Source organism: Falco biarmicus, chromosome 13, assembly GCF_023638135.1.
Source record: "Falco biarmicus isolate bFalBia1 chromosome 13, bFalBia1.pri, whole genome shotgun sequence".
Lineage (NCBI taxonomy): Eukaryota > Metazoa > Chordata > Aves > Falconiformes > Falconidae > Falco > Falco biarmicus.
In genome coordinates this window covers 8,971,030-8,993,387 of record NC_079300.1, presented here as the reverse complement: position 1 = coordinate 8,993,387, position 22,358 = coordinate 8,971,030, and the positions used below count along the sequence as shown (strand labels likewise).

Sequence of the window (22,358 nt, the reverse complement as noted above, 5' to 3'; positions counted from 1 at the left end):
AGTATAGCATTAATTGTTTTAAATGGCTGTTGTGCAGGCAGAGATTTTGCTTTATGTAAGGCTTCGTCCGCTGTGTCAAAGTGTTTTTGAACTGTTCTTGAATATGTTGAATCCATTCACTTCAGGCTGTTAGAAACAAAACCTCTCTGGTTTTCTTCCCTATTCATGGCTTTGGGGAGCTATAAATGAGAGGACAAAGCTGCCGAAGTCTTGATTAGTGTCACTAAATAAGGAAACGTTTTATCAAAATCTTTTTTGGCACATCCTCAGTATATAAAGTGTTAGTCTGTGTATGCTGCTGGAGCTCAGCTTCAGGGCCAGAACCCCATCGTCCAGTGCTGTTGAGGCAGCAGAGCCTGCGTATGCTCTCAGCAGTTGCGGGTGACTTTGCACAAGTGCCTTTAGCATATAAAGGTTTTGTGGACTGAAGCCTGAATGTGTGTGAGTTACCAGTACAGCTCCCTTGAAACAGGTCTGGAGTTTATTTTGGTGTCTTTTTCCTATAATTAGTAAAGAACTGCATTTAGCATTCCTTATGTTTAGCCACCTGTGTGATCACTAGTAGGGATGATCACACAAAAGCTATGTGAAACCTCCTCTCACTTTCTGCTGCTGTGTGTTGATCACTTGTGAGATCTTACTGCATTAGTTGAAAAACTGGGTTGATAAGTATAGGTAAACACTTATTTCAGTTCTGAATAACTGATTTTTTGATACAAAGTGAAATTCCTGCTTAAATAATTCTTTATTCAGTAGATCTTAAGAATCCAGTCAGACAGACTGTTCTTTCTGCAGTCCCTTTAATCTTTGTATTTGGCACAAAAATAGCAATGCTTTGTTGTGGGGAGGGACATATTTACATTTGGGTAATACTCTAGTTTCTTTTTCTTTTTTTTTTTTTTTCCCTTCCTGTCTATATTTTACATGGGAATAAGCTAAACTTGCCAGTGCCCTTTTTTGTTGGTTTTTTTTTTGTTTAAAGAAACCAAATTACTTAGCATCTTAAGTTTGTAAACTGTAATCTTCTCTGAGACAGAAATAGCTCTGCTTTCCAGAACTAAAGGTTCCTATCGCTACATGCCTGACTATTCTGCTTTGAGTAATCTGCAAATATCAGCCTATTTCCTGGCTTTCCAGAGCTGCATCGGCGCTCGGCCCCTGCAGCAGCCTTCTGCTCAGTGCCGTGGGGTCAGCAGGTCCCTGCCTGATGAACTCCCTGTGTCCCAGCTTGTGTAGGCGCTGTGTCCTGCCCTGCCACTGGCCGGGGTGTCACAGAGGTCCCGGGCTTGGTGAATCTTCTTACAGTGTGTCCTCGAGTGTGTTTGGAGTGAATTTTTGCAGGGAAGAGGGTGTTTTTTCAGCCACAATGTTTGAGTGCACAGGTTGCAGGGAAAGTACTTTGGAGACAAGAACCTGTGGTAATTTGTCACTGCCTGCCCATATAATGAAGAATTAAACCCTTAGCAAGTGATACTGCTACTGAATCAGGATTAGTGTAAGGGGTAATTTATCTGTGGAGCACTCAAGTCTGCCAGTGGCTTTCTTGACACTAGATATGCTGTGGAATCTGACTTAGTTAATTATTTTGCCTCAGGAGGCACTTTATTTTGGTATCAGTAAATTCACTTGTACAAGTCCACTGAGGAAAAATTGCGCTGAGGGTACAGTTCAGCCTGCAAATTACATCGCTTTTATGAGGGCAAAGATGCACCACTTGGCTACACAATAGTTATTGCTCACAATGAGTGCCTGTATTGTTGCTTCTGATGGGAAGCATCTCGTGTCCTTGACCCTGTTTCCTAATTGCTTGGGTGTCCTGTGGTGGTACACCCCCGGGCTACCAATGGTATTAAAAAGTTCTTCTCCTTCCTGTTGCTCATCCCCTCAAGGCCCCTTTGCTGTAGCAGATGATATTCATCTAAGTACATCATGCACATCATGAATTGCCTTTGAAGATGCATCTGGCATCTTCATCAGGGTTTCTACCTGTGAATGCTGAAAAGCAGATACCACTGGTATTCTGCATCTAAGGTAACTCAGGATATTTATTCTCTGACTAAATGTTTATTAAAAATATTAATAAGGCAGGGAGGTAGACACTATGTTAACCCCGGTCTCCTGAGATGGCAGGAGGAATCCTGACTCTGCCCATAGAAGTGCAAGAGCTGATGGCTTTACTGTGTGCATGGCTGACTAGAATACAGCTGGACTCCTGGGGAACTTCATGTTTAGAATAAAGAATTTTCCAGGCTGTGGAGCAGTGCTCCTTCCTGGCTGTAGTATTCTGATCTTCCTGGAGGGGAGAATGAGCAGGCCTGTGTCTGTTGTAACCTGGTACAGGTTGGAGTTGAATCCACTGAGATTCTCAGTAATTTGCTGTATGAGGGGGAAAATTGCAATGCAGAGAGCACCTCTGTTCTTTGTGATCCCTGTCAGCCCTGCAAAAGTAGTCCCAGCATTTAATCTGATAAAACCCAAGTTTCTTATCTGATGACTGGTAGCACTGGGAAGTAGTACACTTTGAGGGTGTAGTGACGACCTGCTTCTCCACACTGGGGACCGGTTTATAGGATGCAGCCTCTGCTTTGGCATTGTTGCCAGCCATCTCAGTTCTGTGTTCTTGCTTGCTTCACTGGTCAACTCACTGATAAATTTAAAAACACCACCACAGCAAGTGAATCTAGCCTGGATAATGGTCTGTACCTGTAACTACCTCTTTACTGTGGCTTCCTCTGTTTTCCTCTCTTTAACCGTGTCAGTGTAGCATGAGAAGCATTAAAACAGAGGTGCATCTGCATGTGCAATTCCAAGCACATGCTTATCTCCATTGTTGTCATGAGTTTGTCATCAGTAAAGTGTTCACACAGTAGTTTGACAGGAGTTCAGAGATGCTGTGTGAAGAGTTAGCATGAATCTGGAAAGGCATCCATGAGAGCTTCCTCCTTACCCACTCAATTTCTGTAATTTCCTGTGGGCACCTCAAAATAGCCCTTAAAAATTTTTGAACATCTCAAGTGGAAGCATTTTGCTCACAGTTCTGCTAAATACTTTATGGTGGATGATCATTCAAACGCACGAGTAGTTGTATTGGGAGCTGCAGCCAGCCAGTACAACAGAGCGTGTTGGATACACTTCAATTTTATAGTTAAAGTGTGCACTTAGTTTGTTTACTGTAGTATCCCAGCGTTTATATGTAGCTTAAGAATTTCTCAGAGTTTGCTGTTCAGCAGCTGTGTACTGGAAAAGAACTTTAATGCTTAAAGCTAGAATAACGCAGTTCTAAACTGAATCTAGTTTTTGTGAAAATGTGTGCTGGCTTGGAGGCCATCATATTCATTGAGGTATAGCTTGACTTTGAACCACTGATACGTTTCTGTTAAGCAGTAATGCTAACGACCTCACAAATTTGGAACATACTGATGTTGCTAGGACTTCTCAACTACAAAAAAAAGTAAATTACTACTTTGAAAAAAGTATGAAAGAACATTGTCCTTTAATTCATTTAGGAATTGATTTTTAAGCTGCAGGCGGGTGGGTGAGAAGGCTTCGTAAGCTGCATTTTGTCCATGTAGGAACTTGCACAGGTGTAACATGATTTAAAGCTGTTCAGCTGCTGGTACAGGGTGATATAGAAATGGCATTGGTGATGAACAGTACTGATAAGAATGACATTAAAGTCATTAACACAGACTTTATGGTTGAGATGCAGGGTAGCCATTGCTGGTCTTTGAGTGCCAGTGCAATGCCACAGCTAATTTTCTAATATGCTCACAGTTTTACCTATCAATAAAAAAATGCCCTAACTTCAGCTACTTGTGACCAGCTGTACGTGCTTCCAGTTGAATAGTAATGTCACATTCTTTATGATCAATTATTTTGTGTGTTGAAGTTGGTGTTTACAGAGCAGTGAAGTGTGTGGCACATCACAGGACAGAAGCTGACTTCCCTTCTCAGAAAATTAGAGATGCATCAACTTCTCTGTTAGGAATCTTTATCTTCTGTTAAAAATAGCACACAAGACTACTGACAGATTGGCAGGCATCACGGCTGGCTTGATTTAGACCTTTGAGTGTGTTGTTTTGGCTGTGTTACCTTTGTGTAGGTTCTAGAACAAAAAAAGGAAAAAACATGCTGAGAAGGATAATTTGATAACGTTAGAACCAAAAATGAGCTATATTTCATAGAGGTATGGTATTCCAATTAAATGTATTAAGATTGTAACTAAACTTGATAGACTGTAAAGGCATGTGATTAGTGTGAATGCTAAAGTGATATTTTTAATGCTCAATTTTAATGCTTGGGTTTTTTTTAAATCGGGCATTAGTGTTGATGACTTCTATTTTATGTCTGCTGTGCATTAAGCAATGGTCTGGGCTTCTGAAATAGGAAGATGAGAGTAAATCAAGTGGTCTCCTAGAGTATTCACATATTATGATGTCTTTGTAGTTGAATAGAGCGTAGGTTTAAGGAAGGGAAAAGTGTGAACTTCACACTTTGCTTATGTATAACTGAAAATAATAGTTACGCCTTCTGTGTCACCATTGTGCTCTTACTGATTAGGGTGTGTTTGGATTTGGAGATGATCCGGTTCGCATGTGCTGGAGTTCATTCTGAAATAGATTTTGCAGTGATACCTGTGGGAAGCATGGAGGTTCAGGTTGAAAGGAAGAGTAAATAGATAATTGAGTAGTGAGAAGTTTCGTAGCTCTTAAACACTTGTGTAAGCTGTTAGTCCAAGGATGGTTGTCTTACTAATAAGTTACTTTGAACCAAAACTTTTTCGCTCTGCATCTATGAAGTACTGTGTTTTATAGATGGAAAAAAGCTTTCCAAAGTCTGTCTTTTAGAACACATCACTACTGAACTACAAAGAACCAGTAGCTAGACCAAATCAAGGGGTTTCCCTGGAGGTCTAGGTCTTCCTCCCTCAGTTTTCATTTTGTGAGTAGTAGTCTGACTTTTTTCTTCTATTAACTAGAAGTGTTTTGGGCTTCTTGGATCATGTAGTGGGACCACCACTACCCACCATTCTGGTGTGCTTTTTCTATCATGAAAAAAATACAAACAAGTGCCTGGCTTGTTTGTGAGCAAGCTACTAGCTTATTTTACTTTTGCTGCAGGGATATTGAAGTTTATGTCTATGTGAATAGACTTAAGAGGTCTCTGTAGGGGTGTTTGGCTGCACTGCTGCACTGAGGTTAAAGAGGAAAATTGATCTGAGGAAGCTGTTCAACACACTGAAAAAATCAGATGCAAAATCTGAATGGAAAAAAAAATGCTAACCTGAAAGTGTGGTGTTGCATGCGGTCTGACTGTTTATTGATCTCTTTATTGAGGTTGCCTTGAATCCTCATTCAGATGAGAACCACCTTGGGCTGCCGTGTGCTGTACCAGCGTGAGGATATTTGCAGGGATGGTTTGGTCTTTACTGTCCCTTCTCACTGTGCGGGTGCTTTTGAAATGAAAACACGGTCTTGTCTTGCCCAAGGAAAATATGGAAAAAAAATGTGGAGGGCCTGCTGTTTCAGCTGCAGTCTAGTATTCAAAATTGTCAGTCTTTAATTAAAACAAAACCTGCCTTGGATGCCATGTGCGGAGGTGCTTGTATCATAGCGCCGCCGCGGCGGAAGGGGAATGCTGCGGGCGGCCGCTGCAGTCTTTGCTCTCTGTTGCCACCTGGGGGTGAAGACGGACCGAGGTTTCTGGCTGGGTGAGAGGAGTGGTGCTACAAATGCATTCAGGAACAGTTTTTTAAAGTACAGTGGGTGGTTCTGTTAACAGTTGCTTCTATATTCAAAACAGGCTTCATCTAACTCTGCTTTTCATGGTAATTCAGGAACTGGAATAACTTAGGTCTTGCTAAATTTATTAGTGTACTAAAAGGACTATCTCTTTGGAAGCCTTTCTGGAGGCAGACTAATTATGTATAGGTTCAAGGGGGGGTGGTTTTCTTTTTTAACAAAAGAGAAAGTGGTACTGAAACTTACTTTTTTTCTCTCTTATTGGCAGGTTTTCTTTACCAGTGGAGCGTGAGAAATAGAGACTGAAGATGAGTGAGCTGGAACAGTTACGGCAGGAGGCAGAGCAGCTGCGAAATCAAATCAGAGTAAGAATTGCTAATAGCTTATTTTTCATGATTTAGTTCCTCCTTTAAAGGAGTAAAGCGTAGAGATCACATCTATTACTTGCTGCACTTTAAATTGTGCAGAGCTTGAAATATTTTAGGAATATTTATTTAAAAATCAGAAAAGCAAGCCATTGGTATAATGAAATGCATTTATTGAACAAAACATTTCCTATTGAAGTTTGCTGTGATGTTAGTAGGAGTGTATGTGTGTCAGCACATTTTTTTAATTTTGGATTAAAAAAAAAAAGGGGGGGAGCAGCAAACTTCTAGAACCTAGGCAGGACAAACTGGGGTTAAGGGTATTAGAAAAGATTGTTTCTGGGCTAAGAGAGACCTCTGTGCTGCTGCTCTTGATAAGCATGCAGCTCAAAGCATGGAGCGTGAGAGAAAAACCTTCCAGGGGTGGATGACATTTCTACAAGCCCTATTTCTTTGCTTCCTGTTGAATTCTTTTTTTTTTTTTTTTTTTTTTTTTTTTTTCAAAAATGGGGATCCCCCATATGTGCTGATTTTTTTGTTGATTGAAATTACTCATCCAAGATAAGCCAAGTGTGAGCTGTCATGCCCAAAGCCAGTTTTCCAGGAACCTATTGCAACATGTGTGTATATTTCAGTGATGCAGTTTTCAGTAGAGAGAAAAGTACAAAGCATAATAATGATCTTCAAAGTCTTGTTTATTCTTCATCAAAATTTCCTTTTCCTAAACATGAAGCATTCATAAGTCTGATTTATCTGGGAGCCTTATTTGCAAACTTCCCTATCGGCTAAAACTACAGGCTTCTTTAGAATATGTTGCATGCACACTGACTTTTTTAGTGTGGCATCTGCTGGCAGCAGTTGTTTTGTGGTGTTCTGCTGCTTAGTGCAGTGGATGTTAGGCTGCTGATCAGTATCAGCCATGTGGTAAACACACTTCATGTGTTAGTAATTGTGTTGGGGGCAAATGTTGATTTCACGGCTGCTCATTCAGTGTCATCCAAGAAGAGCTCTCTGCCCTGTCATTGTCACTTAATACACTAATGAAACGCAAGGGGAGGATCGGTCAGTGTTGTGGCACTGAGTATCCCTTCTGGCAGCTCTGTAGAGGTATGCAAATAAATTTTAGTTTAAAATGCTTTTTCTTACATTTAAGCTTTATTATGGCATTGCAGAAATAAAAGGTATACATCATTTTACAGTTCTTCCTCTGCCTGATGTGTAAATACTTCCTCTTTACATTACATTGGGGTGAGCCAGTTAGTCTTAATTCAGTCTTAGTAATGAATCCATCTGGTTTTATGCAGAATTGTGTTGTGTGAAGAAAGAGATACTAGGCAAATGAGAGAGCTAGGCTGTGTTGCAGGAGTGTTTGCTTTTTTAATTTTGGAGCATAAAAATCTGATTGTATAAGGCCCTTTGTAGAGGAACTCCATTTTGTGTCTTTAGGTCAATTTTACATTTCCCTTGTAACACTTACCACCCAAAATTTTAAGTAGAACTATACAGAAGTAGCTGAGTAACCGTGAGTAACCATGGCTATTGCTGTTGGAGTCTTTCGGGTACAGTGTTGGATACCTTAAGCCTAATTTTAACTTCAGATTAATATGTAATTAAAAATACTTAATATTCAAGTTAAGTATTTTTCACTTATATACCCGATTACTTAATATTCAAGACACTTTCTGACCAAATAATTCAGTTTCATGTTTGTATAGGTGACTACTTATTTTTCTTAGAAAGAAACTATGCAATTATTTAATAAGTAGGTGTTTTGTTTGAGATAGTAAGAGGGATAGATACAGAATCTAAAACAAAAAACCAAAAAAAGGGTATTTTTAAAAAAGTGTGTGGGATATCTAGTGGATTGATAATTTCCAGGAATTATTTTTCATGCAGTCCTAAAAAGAGGTGAGGTCACTAACAGACAGCATTTGATGTTATATGTATATAGCAAGCATTTTGCTGTCTTAGTTGTAAACAACTCTTGGATTTTGCCAGATATTTTCTCTTATCAATATATTAATGAAAAATCAGCTGTGTGGTTATAAGCCAGGTCCAGATAAGATTGTACTTAGCAGCTTCCTAAAGCAGAGTAGACTGTGATGCACAGCTGTCAGTTTCCCAATAGACTTTGTAGTCTGCAACATTTTATAAATGTTTAATGAATTTTTATTTTTTTTCAATATCCAGGTGATGTGAGAGTACCTTTGCCTCCCCATGCAGTTACTACAGCTGTAGCTCTATTCTGTACACAGATAGACTATGCTGGAGAGATAAAGTAAGACTGCGTGTATTTTCAATGCAGGAAGTTTGAAACATCAGTGAACAATGAACTGTTTGATCGCAGGATGGTTTTATGGTTAAAGTTGATTCCCAGTTCTGTCTATAATAAAGCTCCTATGTGATGCATGTCCACACTTTGAGAATTTAAATTCAGGATATGATTTTTGGAAGTGTTGCATACTTGGCACAGTGTGACTTGAAATTGAATGATGTTTTGAACAAATAAAGACTATATTCTAAAAAATATATACAGTTTTGAGGAGAAAAAATTACATCTTAAGTGTGCGTGCTAGGAAATTGTGGGGGCTGCAAATCGATGAAGCAGATTTTTCTCACAAATTCTGCATTGTCTACTGCATGAACTGAAAAAAAATTACAATTGCATAGAGGAGCTTTTTTATGTTATGACACTAATGATTCTGTTACGATAATGCATACATAGAAATGACAGTTAAAATGTGAGAAATAAAATAGCCTGTTGAAAATTTGCTTTTCCTGCAACTTTGCCAATTGTATGGCAAGTATTAGACAGCCTCAAGTATAGGCATTGGTAATAGCTCTTCCTTTAAGAAAAATTGCTTTGTTTCATTTAGACTGCATTCAGAATTTGTTTTATGTTTAACATCTTCAAGTATTTCAGCTAAACTAAACATCTAAAGTTGTTTAAAATCCAGTGTATTTCTTCCTGTGGATGAAAGAAGTCCTGAGTACTAGGGGATTTGCTGCTCTGGTATTTTAAACCGCTCCTGATTCCAGACGTCAACATTTTATAAATATTTCTACAGTTCAGACATTTTAAAAATAAGTTGTGATGACTTAATCCACTCTTAGGCTTGCTTTCTGGGAGGAAAGCTATAAAGGGTGGTCAAAATAAACAGACACTGGAAAAGGGTTACAGTTGCAAAATCAAGTAACTGTCAAGCAAGAGCTTGAAAAATTTTAAGATCCTAGTCTGAATGTGTTGATGCAGTTCCAAAACGTGTGAGTAAATGTTTCCGTTCCTCCCCTCAAAGAAAGCATTGCCATTAGTACACAGATTGAATGCTTTCTTGGGATACACACACACAAATTAGCGGTGAAGGCAGCCACCCGTTGTTTGTGGGATGCCTGCTGCATTGGTTACAGAAGTTGGAAGGTATTTGGAAAAATTGCAGGGGGTTAGAGAGGGTCTTGTGGCTGGATCCTTCAGTACTGCCATTGATAGTTTTATCTCTAACTTGCGCTATAGAGTTCCCGTATGATTTTAAGCCAATTATTTTAAACCGTGCTTCTCAGAAGTTGTTGCTGACTGTGAGCCTGATTTTGTGTTTTGAAAATGGGAGCCTGAGTTGCAGGAGTGCAGAGCAGTTGCAGTTGTAACTAAAACCAGGTTTTGCAAAATTGGAGTGTTGCAAAGTGGGCTCAGTGGTGGTGACCTGTGTCAGGTGTCCAGTCTGTTACTCCGATAATACAAACAAAAGTCAAGTCTGTCTTCTAGATGGGGTTGAATAATGTGCAGAAAGTAAGTCATATGTCTGTAGTGTCTCAATGACAAAAAGACAGAGTGTCTGTATGGACACCTGAGCACCATCCATTCTATGAAATGAATGAGGGTGTTAGCTGACTGGCTTTTTTCCCCTTCATTTTGTATGAAGTGCATCAGCAGTTTCAGTAAGCCTGCAGTCTGTCCTGCTCTCCAGGTCCTGCCTGTTAATTTTCAGCCTGCCTCTCATCGTTAGCATTGTCACGCCTGCGATGGCAAGGGGGGTAGTGCAGGAGCCTCGTGTAGCGCAGAGCTTGCTAATCATGTATAACATGTGGTTGCTTTTTCAGGTGGATCAGTTCTTCCCTTGGTGCTCAGCACACCCTGAGCAAGCGCATCCACACCAGGGAAGAGGGTAGGCGCTGGGACTTAAGGGTGGCTCCAAGTGCCTTTGAATCACCTGTTCTGTAGAAAGGGAGACTCAAAGGTTGCTGGGGCACGGTCCTTCTTAAGTCCCTCTTCTTCCACTACCCCTAGCTTGTGTGCCAGTGCTTTAGATTCCTTGGACAATAAAACATATTAGGGTGGCAGAAGGCCTATTGGCGTGTAAGTTGTTGGATTGTGGCTTTTTGAGTGTGCCCTGTAGACACATTCTCGCAGGTGATGCTCGTTGTTGCCTTTTAGATTTAAATTGTTCCGTTCTTTTGTTTCAGGATGCAAGGAAAGCGTGTAGTGACACAACTCTTGCTCAGGTATGTTCTTGATTCTGTGTACAGACTGTTAACTTGCTATATAAAAAAAATAAAATTCCCTGCAATTTATGAATGTAACACGTTTATTTAGTAACTGAAAGAAACCTTTGGAAATGTGTTGTGTATTTATGCAGCTATTTAAAACAAAACAGAACCACCTCACCAAAAAAACAAATAAAGCAGCAAAAAACCCTAAGCAGTCAAAAAAGCCCCCACCATCTTAATGGGTCCTGCTTCCAGTTTACCTTTTAAATAGTGTGTTTAGTGTATTTGGAAAGATTTAAATGTCTTTTAGGTGTATTTTGGAAACAGAAGTATTTTGCATTTAAAGTTCTGCCATGCTTTAAAAAGTAATGGAGCAGTAAATACTGGAGCACTTTCTTCAATTGGTTTTAATTGATAACTGTACAGATAATCTGAAATAGCCTCAGTATTACATAGTAGTACTTAAAAAAAAGCTTTCTGAAGTTTCAGGTATAGCCATTGTGAAGTGTATCTGTCTTTTGTAAAATCTGTTTTCCTCAGTGTTGTATGGACCTAATCCTGGTTTGTACGCTAGTATCCTTTTTGTTTTTTTAAAATGTTGCTTGCCAAGATAGATTATTTTCTATCAAAGTTCAAATATATTGTTATCTTTATATTAAAAATAGTTCTCAGTATCTCAGGGGTTTGTTTTATTTATTTTTAGATCACGACAAGTCTGGACTCAGTGGGTCGGATTCAAATGCGAACAAGGCGTACGCTTAGAGGTCACTTAGCCAAAATCTACGCTATGCACTGGGGATCGGACTCAAGGTTTGTACAAGTGACTCTTAAACCTGCAGTTTAAGGGTTAGAAATCGGATTGTCAAATTCAAATTAGTATCAGGTTTTGGGAGCCGTATGGTATGGTGTTGGTGCCCTTGCAAGGAGATCATAGACCACAGCTGATGGTTTTTTTTGTCTTTAGTTACAGTTTGCCTTTTTAAAACCAGTGAGGATTGCATAGTGGTCCTACAGAAGCCTTGATTAGACAGGAGAGGGACTTTGCTTGTTCTGGCCACAGACATTTTGCCTTTTCCTTCTTTTAGTTGTGACTGAATTCTTGGAGTCAGTTTAAGCAGAGGAGGTTATGTGGTGGGGCGTATTTTTGGAATGCTGGAGAACGTATTTTTCAAGATGTTGAGTAATTATGTAACTTCTGTGGTAAGAGATTTAAAAAATTTATGGACAAGTTTTGTTTTATTGAAGAAAGATCCTTCTGTACATAGTGGAAAAAGTTACTTGGCTTCTATGAGGGAGTTTTGTTATGCTGCCTTTGGAGTGACCGATGGTCAGGTGTTAACAGTGCCTCATGGTCTGTTCTCTGTCATGTAGTCCAGAAAGAAATACATCTAAAGTCTGTTCTCAAAATAAATCTTATTTTCCCCTAAATTTCTTGTTTATTTTTATGTAGCTATGTAGTTAAAATATTAGTATATGAAAAATAAAAGCAGCTGTGGAGAGAGTTCATAGAACATTGTTTTGGAAAGTTGTTAGGTTTTGTCCATTGTTAATAATGAGTCCCTGTGGACACGTGATTCTTCAGTCAGGTAATATGTAGATCTTTGCAGATTTTTCCCAATAAATGCTTCTACCCCCCAGAAAAACCCAACCAGAGGGTAGTAAAGGAATTAAGAAATTTCTGAATCACTTGGTAACCATGTATGATGTATGTCTATATTGAGATAATGTTTTTGTTTTACATGTTAATATATTTTATTTTGTGTTTCTATTTAGGCTACTAGTCAGTGCTTCTCAAGATGGAAAATTAATTATTTGGGATAGTTATACAACAAATAAGGTAGAGTTATTTATAATCCATATCAATAATTCATGCATAATTTGTATGTGTGAGGGGACTTCTATTTTTTTCCTATGGTTGCAAGGCAAAAATGGAAAGAAGCAGTCTTTTCTAATTCAGATGTCATTTTATTTTTCCTTTCACGACTGGCTGATGACTACTAGTGGCATGTTGTAGGCTGTGTCTCAGAAGCAATAGTTCTAGGTAATACGTAACATCTGCACTCTTAATTTGCTAGTGCAGTTGCTTTTAGCTGTTGCTCTCTGCCTGTGTGATGGTGTTTCTAAAACGAATTGAGTTTTGTATTGTAGAAATACATAACCTCAGAATTTACAAGAGTGCTTTGCTTTTGAGGGCAGAGAAGGAGGAGGAGGAAAAAAAAAAGGCAAAAAAAGAAAAAGCTGTTAAATGAGAAAAGCTTAGGTAAAGCGTGGAGTGGTCATCTGTTTCTGTAAATGTCCAGTCTCCGTGGGTGCAACCATCCCATTTTATAACCTGTAGTTCAGAGATACAGAATTGGACAAAGAAATCTAAGCAGAATAAGGAAATGCTGGAAATGTTTTAAGTTTAGAATAGCTTTGCTGTTAGATAACGTACTGAAGTTCCGTATATCTATCCTGGAAACTACTGGCATTTTTCATCCTGGTATGTATGTATGTATAAATATGAAATTAGTTGTAATATGTTATAAAATCAGACTACTGAAAATTACAGTACCACCGTCTGCTTGGTGTGTTCAATCTGCTCTAATTCATTAACTGGTAAGAATGACCCCAGTGAAAACTGGAAGCTGACATGTGACATAGCATTCATGAGCTTTGTCTTTCTGAAGATGCATGCCATTCCTTTGAGATCCTCCTGGGTGATGACTTGCGCGTACGCACCGTCTGGAAACTACGTTGCTTGTGGTGGATTGGACAACATCTGTTCCATATACAACTTAAAAACCAGAGAGGGCAATGTCAGAGTGAGCCGGGAGCTGCCAGGGCACACAGGTCAGCCATATTCTTGCTTCAGCTTTGGTTTTCTGTCGCATCAAATGAAACAGTGTCACGTTGAGGTGTGTTGTGACCTGTGACATAGTGTTGTTGGTTACAGACTAGCTGTGGGGGAGCTTTAATCGTTGCTTTTGGATTTTAAACCTCAGTTATTACTCCAGGGTCTGAAACGAACATAACTTTTATTTTTAGGATACTTGTCCTGTTGTCGCTTTCTAGATGACAACCAAATTGTCACTAGCTCAGGAGACACCACCTGGTGAGTTTTTGAACTCTGTTGGCCTTTTCCCCCCCAACTCTTCTTCCCTCCCCCTCCCCCCCCCCGCCTTAATTTGTATGTAAAACTTAAACTCTTGGAATGACCAGTACATGGTGTTAACGTTGTTGCTTTATCTGCAGCGCTCTGTGGGATATTGAAACTGGTCAACAGACCACCACATTCACTGGGCATACTGGCGATGTGATGAGTCTCTCTCTAAGTCCAGATATGAGGACTTTTGTTTCGGGTGCCTGTGATGCCTCCTCGAAGCTTTGGGATATTCGGGATGGAATGTGCAGGCAGTCGTTCACAGGGCATGTGTCAGATATTAATGCAGTTTGTGTAAGTGATCATTTGTATTTCCACATGGGAAGAAAGGGGGAGGATGAATGCTATAGTTGCGTGAATTCAGCTTATAGTCTGCTGGCTTACCTTGATTTAAAATCAATTAACTTTGTTAGGGTTGAGACGTTAAATTGTATGTAATGAAGAAGGTTGTCTAATAACTTACGATCTAGTTTATAACTGAGTTATTACTACTGTCATCTGTGATGCATTGAACTGTTCTTGGAATAGTTTCAGCTGGTTTTGTTCAATAACAGACCCTACTTTTTTTAGGAAACAAAGAATGGAGGAGGGAAATGTTTTGCAGTGTGGCAATGAGTTAAAAACTGAAAATTGTAGGTAAATGAGAGATACTGAGGGGGAGCAAAACAGCCAAGCATCTTCATCTTAAAGCTTTTTGTTGAATGAAAGTGTACTTGATATTTTTTTGTCGAAAAGAGCAAAATATTCTGGAAGGCAATTTTAAAATCAGCGCTTATGTTGAATATTCATCCCTGGAATAATTTTGTAATATTTATAAACTGGACTATATTTCCTCTCTGTCATAGTAACACTATGTTCTGATCTTCAAGATACCAGTTCTGATAAATAGGGAATGAAATCTTAAGTCTAAGCTGCATCTGTTTTTGATAAACATGAAAAATTATTAAGGCTGAGAAAATACCAAAAGCATGACCAGTAGAAAAATGCGGTTCCTATACTTAGACCTGAGTCCTGACATGTCTTGAGCCCTTTTCAGCCCCATCTCAGTCAATACGGCTGTTGTAAGAATGACTGATCTGGAGTAGGTTTTTTGGAAATTGAATTGCTTGCTTTCTTCTATCTTGACTGAGCCAATGTGACCGACCAGCTCGGGATGGAACACTGTGTGCCACTTCAGCCAGGTCTTCCTGGCCCACAGCCAGGATGCACGTACTGCATTTTGCTTCATTTGTAGGAGTTAGTTGCATCCTCTTTAACTCCTGTTACTCCACATGCAGGGAACTGTCTGGGTAAAATTGCAGACATTCAGGTGTTATTACTCCTCTAGAAGTGTTCCATTGCATAACTGTGTATCTGCATTTTTTTACCATGCAGAATTTTTTTTTTTTTTTTAAATACATCATTCTGCCTTTACCTGGTCACCCTGGCAAAATTATCCTGTGATGATTTTTGAAATACTGTGTGAACATCATATTTTTCTAGTGTCAAACTCCTGTCTCTTAATTAAAACTTTCAGTTTTTCCCTAATGGACATGCATTTGCCACTGGATCTGATGATGCCACTTGCCGCCTCTTTGACCTACGTGCAGATCAGGAATTAATGATGTATTCACACGACAATATCATCTGCGGGATCACTTCTGTAGCCTTCTCAAAAAGCGGTCGCCTCTTGCTAGCAGGTTACGATGACTTCAACTGCAATGTGTGGGATACTCTGAAAGGGGAGAGGGCAGGTCAGTATGCGTTTCTATTTCCTTAGCAGCAGGTAGATATTCAAAATCTATGGAAAATGCACGGCCAGTTCATTGCCGGTGCTGTTGCTGATGTTAAGGAATCTCCATGCTTCCTTTTAACAGTTTTCTTTTGGAATGGCATCCTTATATTTTATTGCGTTTGGTTATACATCCCAGTTGTGTTGTGTGGAGTAAACGCTCCAGTCAGTGGAATAAATACTCCTCCTCTTGGGTATCAGCCATGATATATCTGTGGGCTGGAAGACACCAGCTCTTGAGGCTAAGGAAGGGCCTCCAATATCATGTTATGTCTACAGAAAATCTATTTCACTGACATGAATGGAATTAAGTAATATAAAATTACACATTTGCATTGACTTTTGCACCCATCAGTAAGTGATTTGGGTAGCACTAAGTTAGGGGGCCATAATTTCCTGGGGAAGTGGACACTTTCAGTCCTGGAGTTAGTCGCTTCTAGGACAGACAGCATGTTCATAGCTCGGCTACATCTTTCTCCCTCCAGACAGTAATTTAAATGACGGGGCCTGGTTCAGTTCTGAACCTTGATTCTGCTGCTCAGACTGAAAAGATAATCCTTTTCCTTAAGGGACATGGACAGGCTGAGGTTTAACAGACCTGGATGTGGTGCCTTGGGAGAGCAGTCAGGTGCAAGGATGGCTAGAAGGAAAGCAAAAATGGAGCAGGAAGAGGCAGGGCACGGTGCTGCTTTTCTAGTAGTCTGACACTATAGATGGGGAATTCCTAATCCTTACAGTTTGTGAAACATGGGAGACTTGAGGTAGGTCCTGTATCCAGGCCATTGTCAGAAGACATCGTGTTTGATTTTGGAAGTGCTTGATGGCTGAAATTGTGCACAGCATTGCTGAAAACGGGAAAACCAGTAGGGAGCCTGATTAGGGCTGAGGAGGTCTTTGGGACAGAAAGAAGTCGTAAGGGCAGAGAGAAAGCTGGAAGCCATATTGCGTGTACATATTTTTTAAAACCTCATGGTTGAGTTCCTTGGTAAGGCCGTTGTGTTGTGTATAGTTCCTGAGGGTAAAGACAAGCAGGGTGATTAGAGCTCACGTTACGTCTCTTTTAGCAAATGTGACCAAGTACCTGGGAGAGGAGAGTAACAGCTGAGGTCCCTGCCATCCTCTGAATATTCACTGTCATTGCTTCTTCTTTTCCAGGTGTCCTTGCTGGCCATGACAACCGTGTCAGCTGTTTAGGTGTTACTGATGACGGCATGGCTGTAGCTACAGGGTCTTGGGACAGTTTTCTCAGAATCTGGAATTAACTGGGAGCCAAACATGTACATTCTCCATTTGAGATCTGGAGAGATCAATGCTGCAGCCTATAGCTGTGAAATAACATTTCTACCTTGTATTTGCAGGTGAAGTTTTTCTATTCACTGATTATTACACAAAAAGGCTTTCTGTAAACTAGAAAAAAAATCAAGTGAAGAAATAGGGGAGGGGGGAAGAAATCACTGACTTTTTAAAAGGGGCCAGCACACATAATCATGGTGACCGACAAACTAAGAGCCAGTCTTTTTGTTTTTGGTGGTTTGGTTAGATTGTCCTTGAAGGGTTTTTGCTTGTGCTCAGTCTGCTAATCCTGTACTTTTTTTTTTTTCTTTTTTTGTACATAACAGAATATACACATTATAGCAGCCAATCATGTAACATTTGTCTGTATGTAAAGAAGTATGTTTGCATTTTTTAAGGAATACATTTATAGCTTTGCTTTTAACCTGAGATGTCACTTCTGAGTTTTGTAGTGGATGAACTAGATTGCCGTTTTAAATGTCTTTGTGAATTTACTGTAGATAAAGTGAAGCCAATGGTATGTATGTGTTTTTATAATGGAAGGCATTTGAATTTTTTTTTAAAGGCCCTGGAGACTCCCAGTTAATACCTGTCGCCTTATTCACTCACTCCTTGACCTGCTTGCCTATTTTTAATCATGGGGGTTCTTCCTTCAAGCCAGTGGTTCCTGGTTCATCCATTGGCAGTCATGGCCTCCAAACATCAAGGAGTTAACGCCAGGCAGACTTGCAACAACAGCAAAAATAATGAAAAAAAAAAAAAAAAAAAAAGAAAGAAAGAAAAGAAATAAAATCCATATCCAGTTCCAGAAGTATTAGCTTGCTTACTGCAGCTTTTTGCATCAGTCACTCCGCGCAGTCCTTGGCCACGGCCGCCAAGTGACCTGCGTTGCTGTCGGTAAGTGGCCGAGTGCTTCTCCTTTGTCAGCTCAGCTCTGAGTGAGGTAGTTTTGGCCCGTCACAAACTCCAGCTGATTTGCACTAACACAACGATTTGGCTGATGCTCAGTGCGCAGGGCGCGGTGTAGTCGCAAAGCTTGCTCAATTACCACAGTCGACTGAGACGTTCAGGAGGACTTTGCTTAAATTCTTCAAGAAGATTTCAGTGTGCAGTTAATCGCCTGTAATCCCCCTCCAAATTAGGGGGTTGCCAAAGCATACCACAACCAAAAGCGCTTGTTGTCAGTTATGTGCAGTGTGAATTATAAAAGGAATTGTGTAACTTACAATGAACCAAATAACCTTAACTTACCTGTGTGACCCTTTCTAGTATAAACTTAGTGACTTGCTTGTTCTCCTGTGGTCACAGAGGTCTGTACCATGGTGGCTTATTAGATGCTAATTGTTCTGCAGCTCTGACAATGTAAATAGCCATTTCCTCTCCTGTTTCTGATTTTATTCTGATTTTGATGTCAGTTGCTTATAAACAATAGGTTCTGATCAAGTACAGTTGAGTGCAGATATAGGAGAATCAAGGGACTGATGCCAATTTGGAACCACCTGGGAAGGTGGCTTAACTTTTTGGTGCCTGGCAGCGTGCCCGCGCTTGCAATGGATGTGCTCTTGGGAATCTGAATGTCTGTGGCGTTCTTGGAAAGGGGAATTAAGTCTATTGGCTTCTCTTAAGTGACTTATTTTAAAGATAACGCGAATTTTAAATCACCGGGTTGGAAGACAATGTTACTCTGCCCTCATCTGAAGTTATGGGGAGTCTGGGTGTCTCTGGGTCAGGTAGTAAATAAAAAGTGCCCAGTATCTTGTAATATACCAAAACAGATTGGTGGCTGAGGTGACTATTTGTCAAGTTTCTGACATTTGTAATCCTAAATTTCAGTACTTCCAGACTGTGCCTGTAAACTTGCCATGTCTATAATGGTGAAGGTGCCAATAAATGTGCTAGTCAATCGCGGTAAATTTGCTTTTAAAAAAAGAAAAAGGTGCATGTTGTGCTGGAGAAGTATACTTTTACTAACAGCAGACTCTGGTGTAGGACCAAAATCACCCTGTATTGTATGTCACAGGAATTCCTCTGCATTTTGCTTTACGATCTGTCTGCACTAACAGAACTATTACGGAATTCCTGTTAACTCTCTTTAAGTGAGCAGCTCTTTGGGATCTTGCAGACTTGGTTTATTTTTTAGTGGTGCACTTGATTATTTTTTTTAACTCACAGCTGCCTTGAGTGAGTCATTCTGGAAATTTGTTACTAAGGAATTTTAAGAAAATATTCTTTTTCTAAAAAATTGTTTTCCATAGAAGTGTGTTTTTGCACCAGTTTCCTAGTCAACACCTTTGCGAAGACAGGTGCCATTTTTACATTCTGGTATAAAAACTAGTTTCTACTTGCGAAACTCCAAAAACAATTTTACAAATGTATATAACTTTTCTTAAAAGTTCAGGTAGACTGTAATCATGGTAATGGCGCTCATGCAGGTATTACTGCAAATAATGTCACTGTCATTGTCTGATGGGCAACTGTCTGTTGGATTCAGCTGCTTTTAAAATATTAAGGAATGCCAACTACTTGCTAACGAGGTTTCCAAAAGCATCATACAAATACCTGCGGGTTTTGGTGTTCAGTTAACCAGTGTTCGTAGTGCTGCAGGTCCTAAGCGGGCTCCTTCTGCGTCCGTGCTCGAGGAAACCTGGAAGAAGCCCGAGCACAGCTGGGGGAACAGTGTCTGGTGCTTCTTTGGAACTTGTGCGGAGCTTGTGGTAGATCCTGCCAAGGTGACGTTTGCTGTTTAATTACTGTCCTGGATAGTTTAGGTAATTTTTTATATTTTTTTTTTTTTGAAGCCTACAGCTGTAATGTAACATGTTGTGATTACATGAGGCCGAATAACGAACTTGCAGGGGCTGCTGTATTTCCTTTTTTAAGGGGCCGTCAGTGACCTTTCAAGATTGATGCCCTTACTAAACTGGGCGAGGTTTTAATGGCAAAAGCTGAAGCTCCTCCTTATACGAGGAAGGTAATAAAATGATCCTTTGTAGGTTTTTACTTAAAAAGGTTTTATTCCCAGCTTTTAATGTCAAAGAAAATGGTACGTGCCTATGATTTCACGTAGGCTCAAGCGTGCAGCTGGTGCGATTTCTAACCGCGCACCGTGACAGCAAACTCGCTCGCTGAACAGGTTTTGCAGCACCGTGGGTCCATCTTAACCCGTCTTTAAAAGTTTGTTGCCAAACTACATCATTATCTGAATGTCAGGTAACTTGTGTGATTACAGAAATGGAGTAACCAAGACCATCGTGCCAGAACGGTGGCAAGGGAACTCTTTCCCAGCCTCTCTCTTCTAAAAAGATCGGTTATGGCTCGGAAAGTGGAACTGTGTGCTTTGGTAACAAGATTTATTTTATTCAGGTACAGTTTTTAGTCAGCATTTTCTAATGTTGATTTTACTTTGCACTGGAACATTCTAATCAGGCAAGTGCCCACCCTCGCTCGTTCCCCTGTAGACTCGGACATCCGTTTATTGGTAGAGATGCTGGGTGAGATTCTGGAAACCACAAAAAGCTTCTACATGGCATCGCGCTGACGTATACTCGCTTGCTCCGGTAACGTGGGCCTATTTCCATCTGTCTCCAGACCTTTTTTCTTCCAAACGTCGCTATCCTCTGCCTTGCTAAACTGCAGCCCCGTCGCAGTATCTGGCAGAACTGATAGTTCAATGCGTTGACACCACCACGTATCACTCGGAACGGAACGCGGATCAAATAGGCTTTTCCCCCTGCCTAAGGAGAGGGCCTGGCCTTGGCAAAGCTGAACTGATGTAACAGCTGGTCCCAGTGTGCTTACTGTAATGCATGGGTTGGAAATAGTTAACTCTTTAACTCAGTTAGTGTAACCGCTTGTCCCACAATGAAGTTCACATTTACTTTAAGGTGGAATGAAAACATTGTGAAACATTCCAAGAGTGCTTAGTCTTTCCTCTTTGAGGACACTGTCACCTCCACTAGGTTTAGTGCTGTGCTTTAAGATGTTGGTGAGAGTATTGGCTAATTCAACTAGTTGGTATAAATGGTTGTGTAGCAGAATGACTGATTTTTGAGATAGCGTTTCCTGTAAAAGTAATTAAGCATGGGTTGATGGTGCACTTTGTACACAGTAACCTGGCATGCATGCTGGTACAACTACTTCCTACACTTCAGAGGCACCACAAGCCTTTTTATCCAATTGCTGGTTATGTAAAATACATGCAGAATGTTAATGCAGTGTTGTTATGGTAAATGTGTGAACAGTGTTACTAATTGATATAACTGATAACAGATTACATGTGCCTGACATTCTTATACCACACAGTATGTTTAGGTTTTAACTAATATGGACTTCGGTGGAATAGTCTTAGATATTTCAAGCCTTTGTTTTACTTACACAATGGTGCTCTATTTGTGTTTTTCTCCTTTTTTTTTTTTTTTTTTAAATAAAAGCATCTGAACACTTGTAGTACATATTACATCCAAAGGAGTCCAAAACAAAATGCTTCTAAACTTGCTTGATTTTCATTTGCCTTGAGTTCCCAGCATTTCTCATCAGCTAGGTTTTTTGGGGGTTTGGTTTTGGGGTTGTTTTTTTTTCTTGTTGCTGACTACTTTGGAAAACTTCAGTAATGTTACCAATTATGAAGTGATTCTGCACTGCCTTTGGATTGTGTATGTATTCAGAAACAGTCTTAAAGCTTTTATTTAAGCTATTAAAAAAACCAGGGACTTGTGCCATTTGTTCTTTAACAGTGCTGTTGTAAAAAGACTTCCCTGTGAAAAAAAAAATCACTTGCTATGAACTCTGTTTATAGCTTTTTTTTTTTTTTTCCACGATGGATCTTTTTCTTTGTATTTGTACAGTGGCTCAGTGAAAGATGTTGCCATGAGTTGATATTGTAACCAATAAACAAGTGCTTTTAACCAGACTGTGTCACTGGTGGCTGTTGTGTTGGAGCCCCCCCGCAGCTGCGACACTGGGTTCTTGCTTCTGGTTACAGGGACACGGTGGCCCAAAAGTTGTGTGCGCATGTTAAACAGCCAACCGTTCTGCACGTAAACTTGCCCTTATGAACAAATAATTACGGTGATTTCCCCCCCGCAGCAGTATTGTGGTACAGAGGCATGTTAACATGACAGCCAAGGGAGCCGAAGCAGCCACCAAAAGTAGATGGGAAACGCCCAGGTTCTAGAACACTCCTCCATCCTTGGTATCAGGATTCCCGTTACAGGGTGCCACCGGCCCACCCTGCCTTTTTTAGAGCTGTAGCATTAATTGTTTCCCCCAAACCCCTAACATTGAACTAGTCCGTGCTTGCTGCAGGCAGCAGGTTTTTTACTTCAGCCTCAGTGGTTCGGTCCTACACTGGATACACGTCACACGTAAGAGCGATGGTGCAGGTTCACCTTTGATACAGCTACCAAATAACTTACTGGAGCAAAGGGGTAGTATTTTTTTTTTTTAATAAATAACTGTAGCAGACATGCATGTAAAGTTTTAGCTTGATACAATGTCCAAAAAAATGCTCCAGAAAGAGCATTAATACATATCGATATCCTCATATACAAGCAGGCTGGGCTGTT

General features: G+C 40.1%; 1 protein-coding gene across 5 annotated transcripts in view; it reads left to right on the top strand.

Moving 5' to 3' along the window:
• GNB4 (G protein subunit beta 4) overlaps positions 1 to 21,701 on the top strand; it is a 78,147-nt gene extending 56,446 nt beyond the window's left edge. For 4 of the 5 annotated variants that reach the window (XM_056358956.1, XM_056358959.1, XM_056358954.1 and 1 more), the window contains 9 exons: positions 6,010 to 6,106; positions 10,565 to 10,603; positions 11,292 to 11,398; positions 12,362 to 12,425; positions 13,258 to 13,420; positions 13,616 to 13,682; positions 13,823 to 14,024; positions 15,247 to 15,463; positions 16,657 to 21,701. In XM_056358956.1, coding sequence (XP_056214931.1) covers positions 6,050 to 6,106; positions 10,565 to 10,603; positions 11,292 to 11,398; positions 12,362 to 12,425; positions 13,258 to 13,420; positions 13,616 to 13,682; positions 13,823 to 14,024; positions 15,247 to 15,463; positions 16,657 to 16,763 — 1,023 coding nt within the window. In that variant the 5' untranslated portion in view covers positions 6,010 to 6,049 and the 3' untranslated portion in view covers positions 16,764 to 21,701. Of the gene's footprint in view, positions 1 to 4,032; positions 4,187 to 6,009; positions 6,107 to 10,564; positions 10,604 to 11,291; positions 11,399 to 12,361; positions 12,426 to 13,257; positions 13,421 to 13,615; positions 13,683 to 13,822; positions 14,025 to 15,246; positions 15,464 to 16,656 lie in introns of those variants that run through there. The other variant, XM_056358957.1, reaches the window with a different exon arrangement.
• The last annotated feature ends 657 nt before the right edge of the window (positions 21,702 to 22,358 follow it).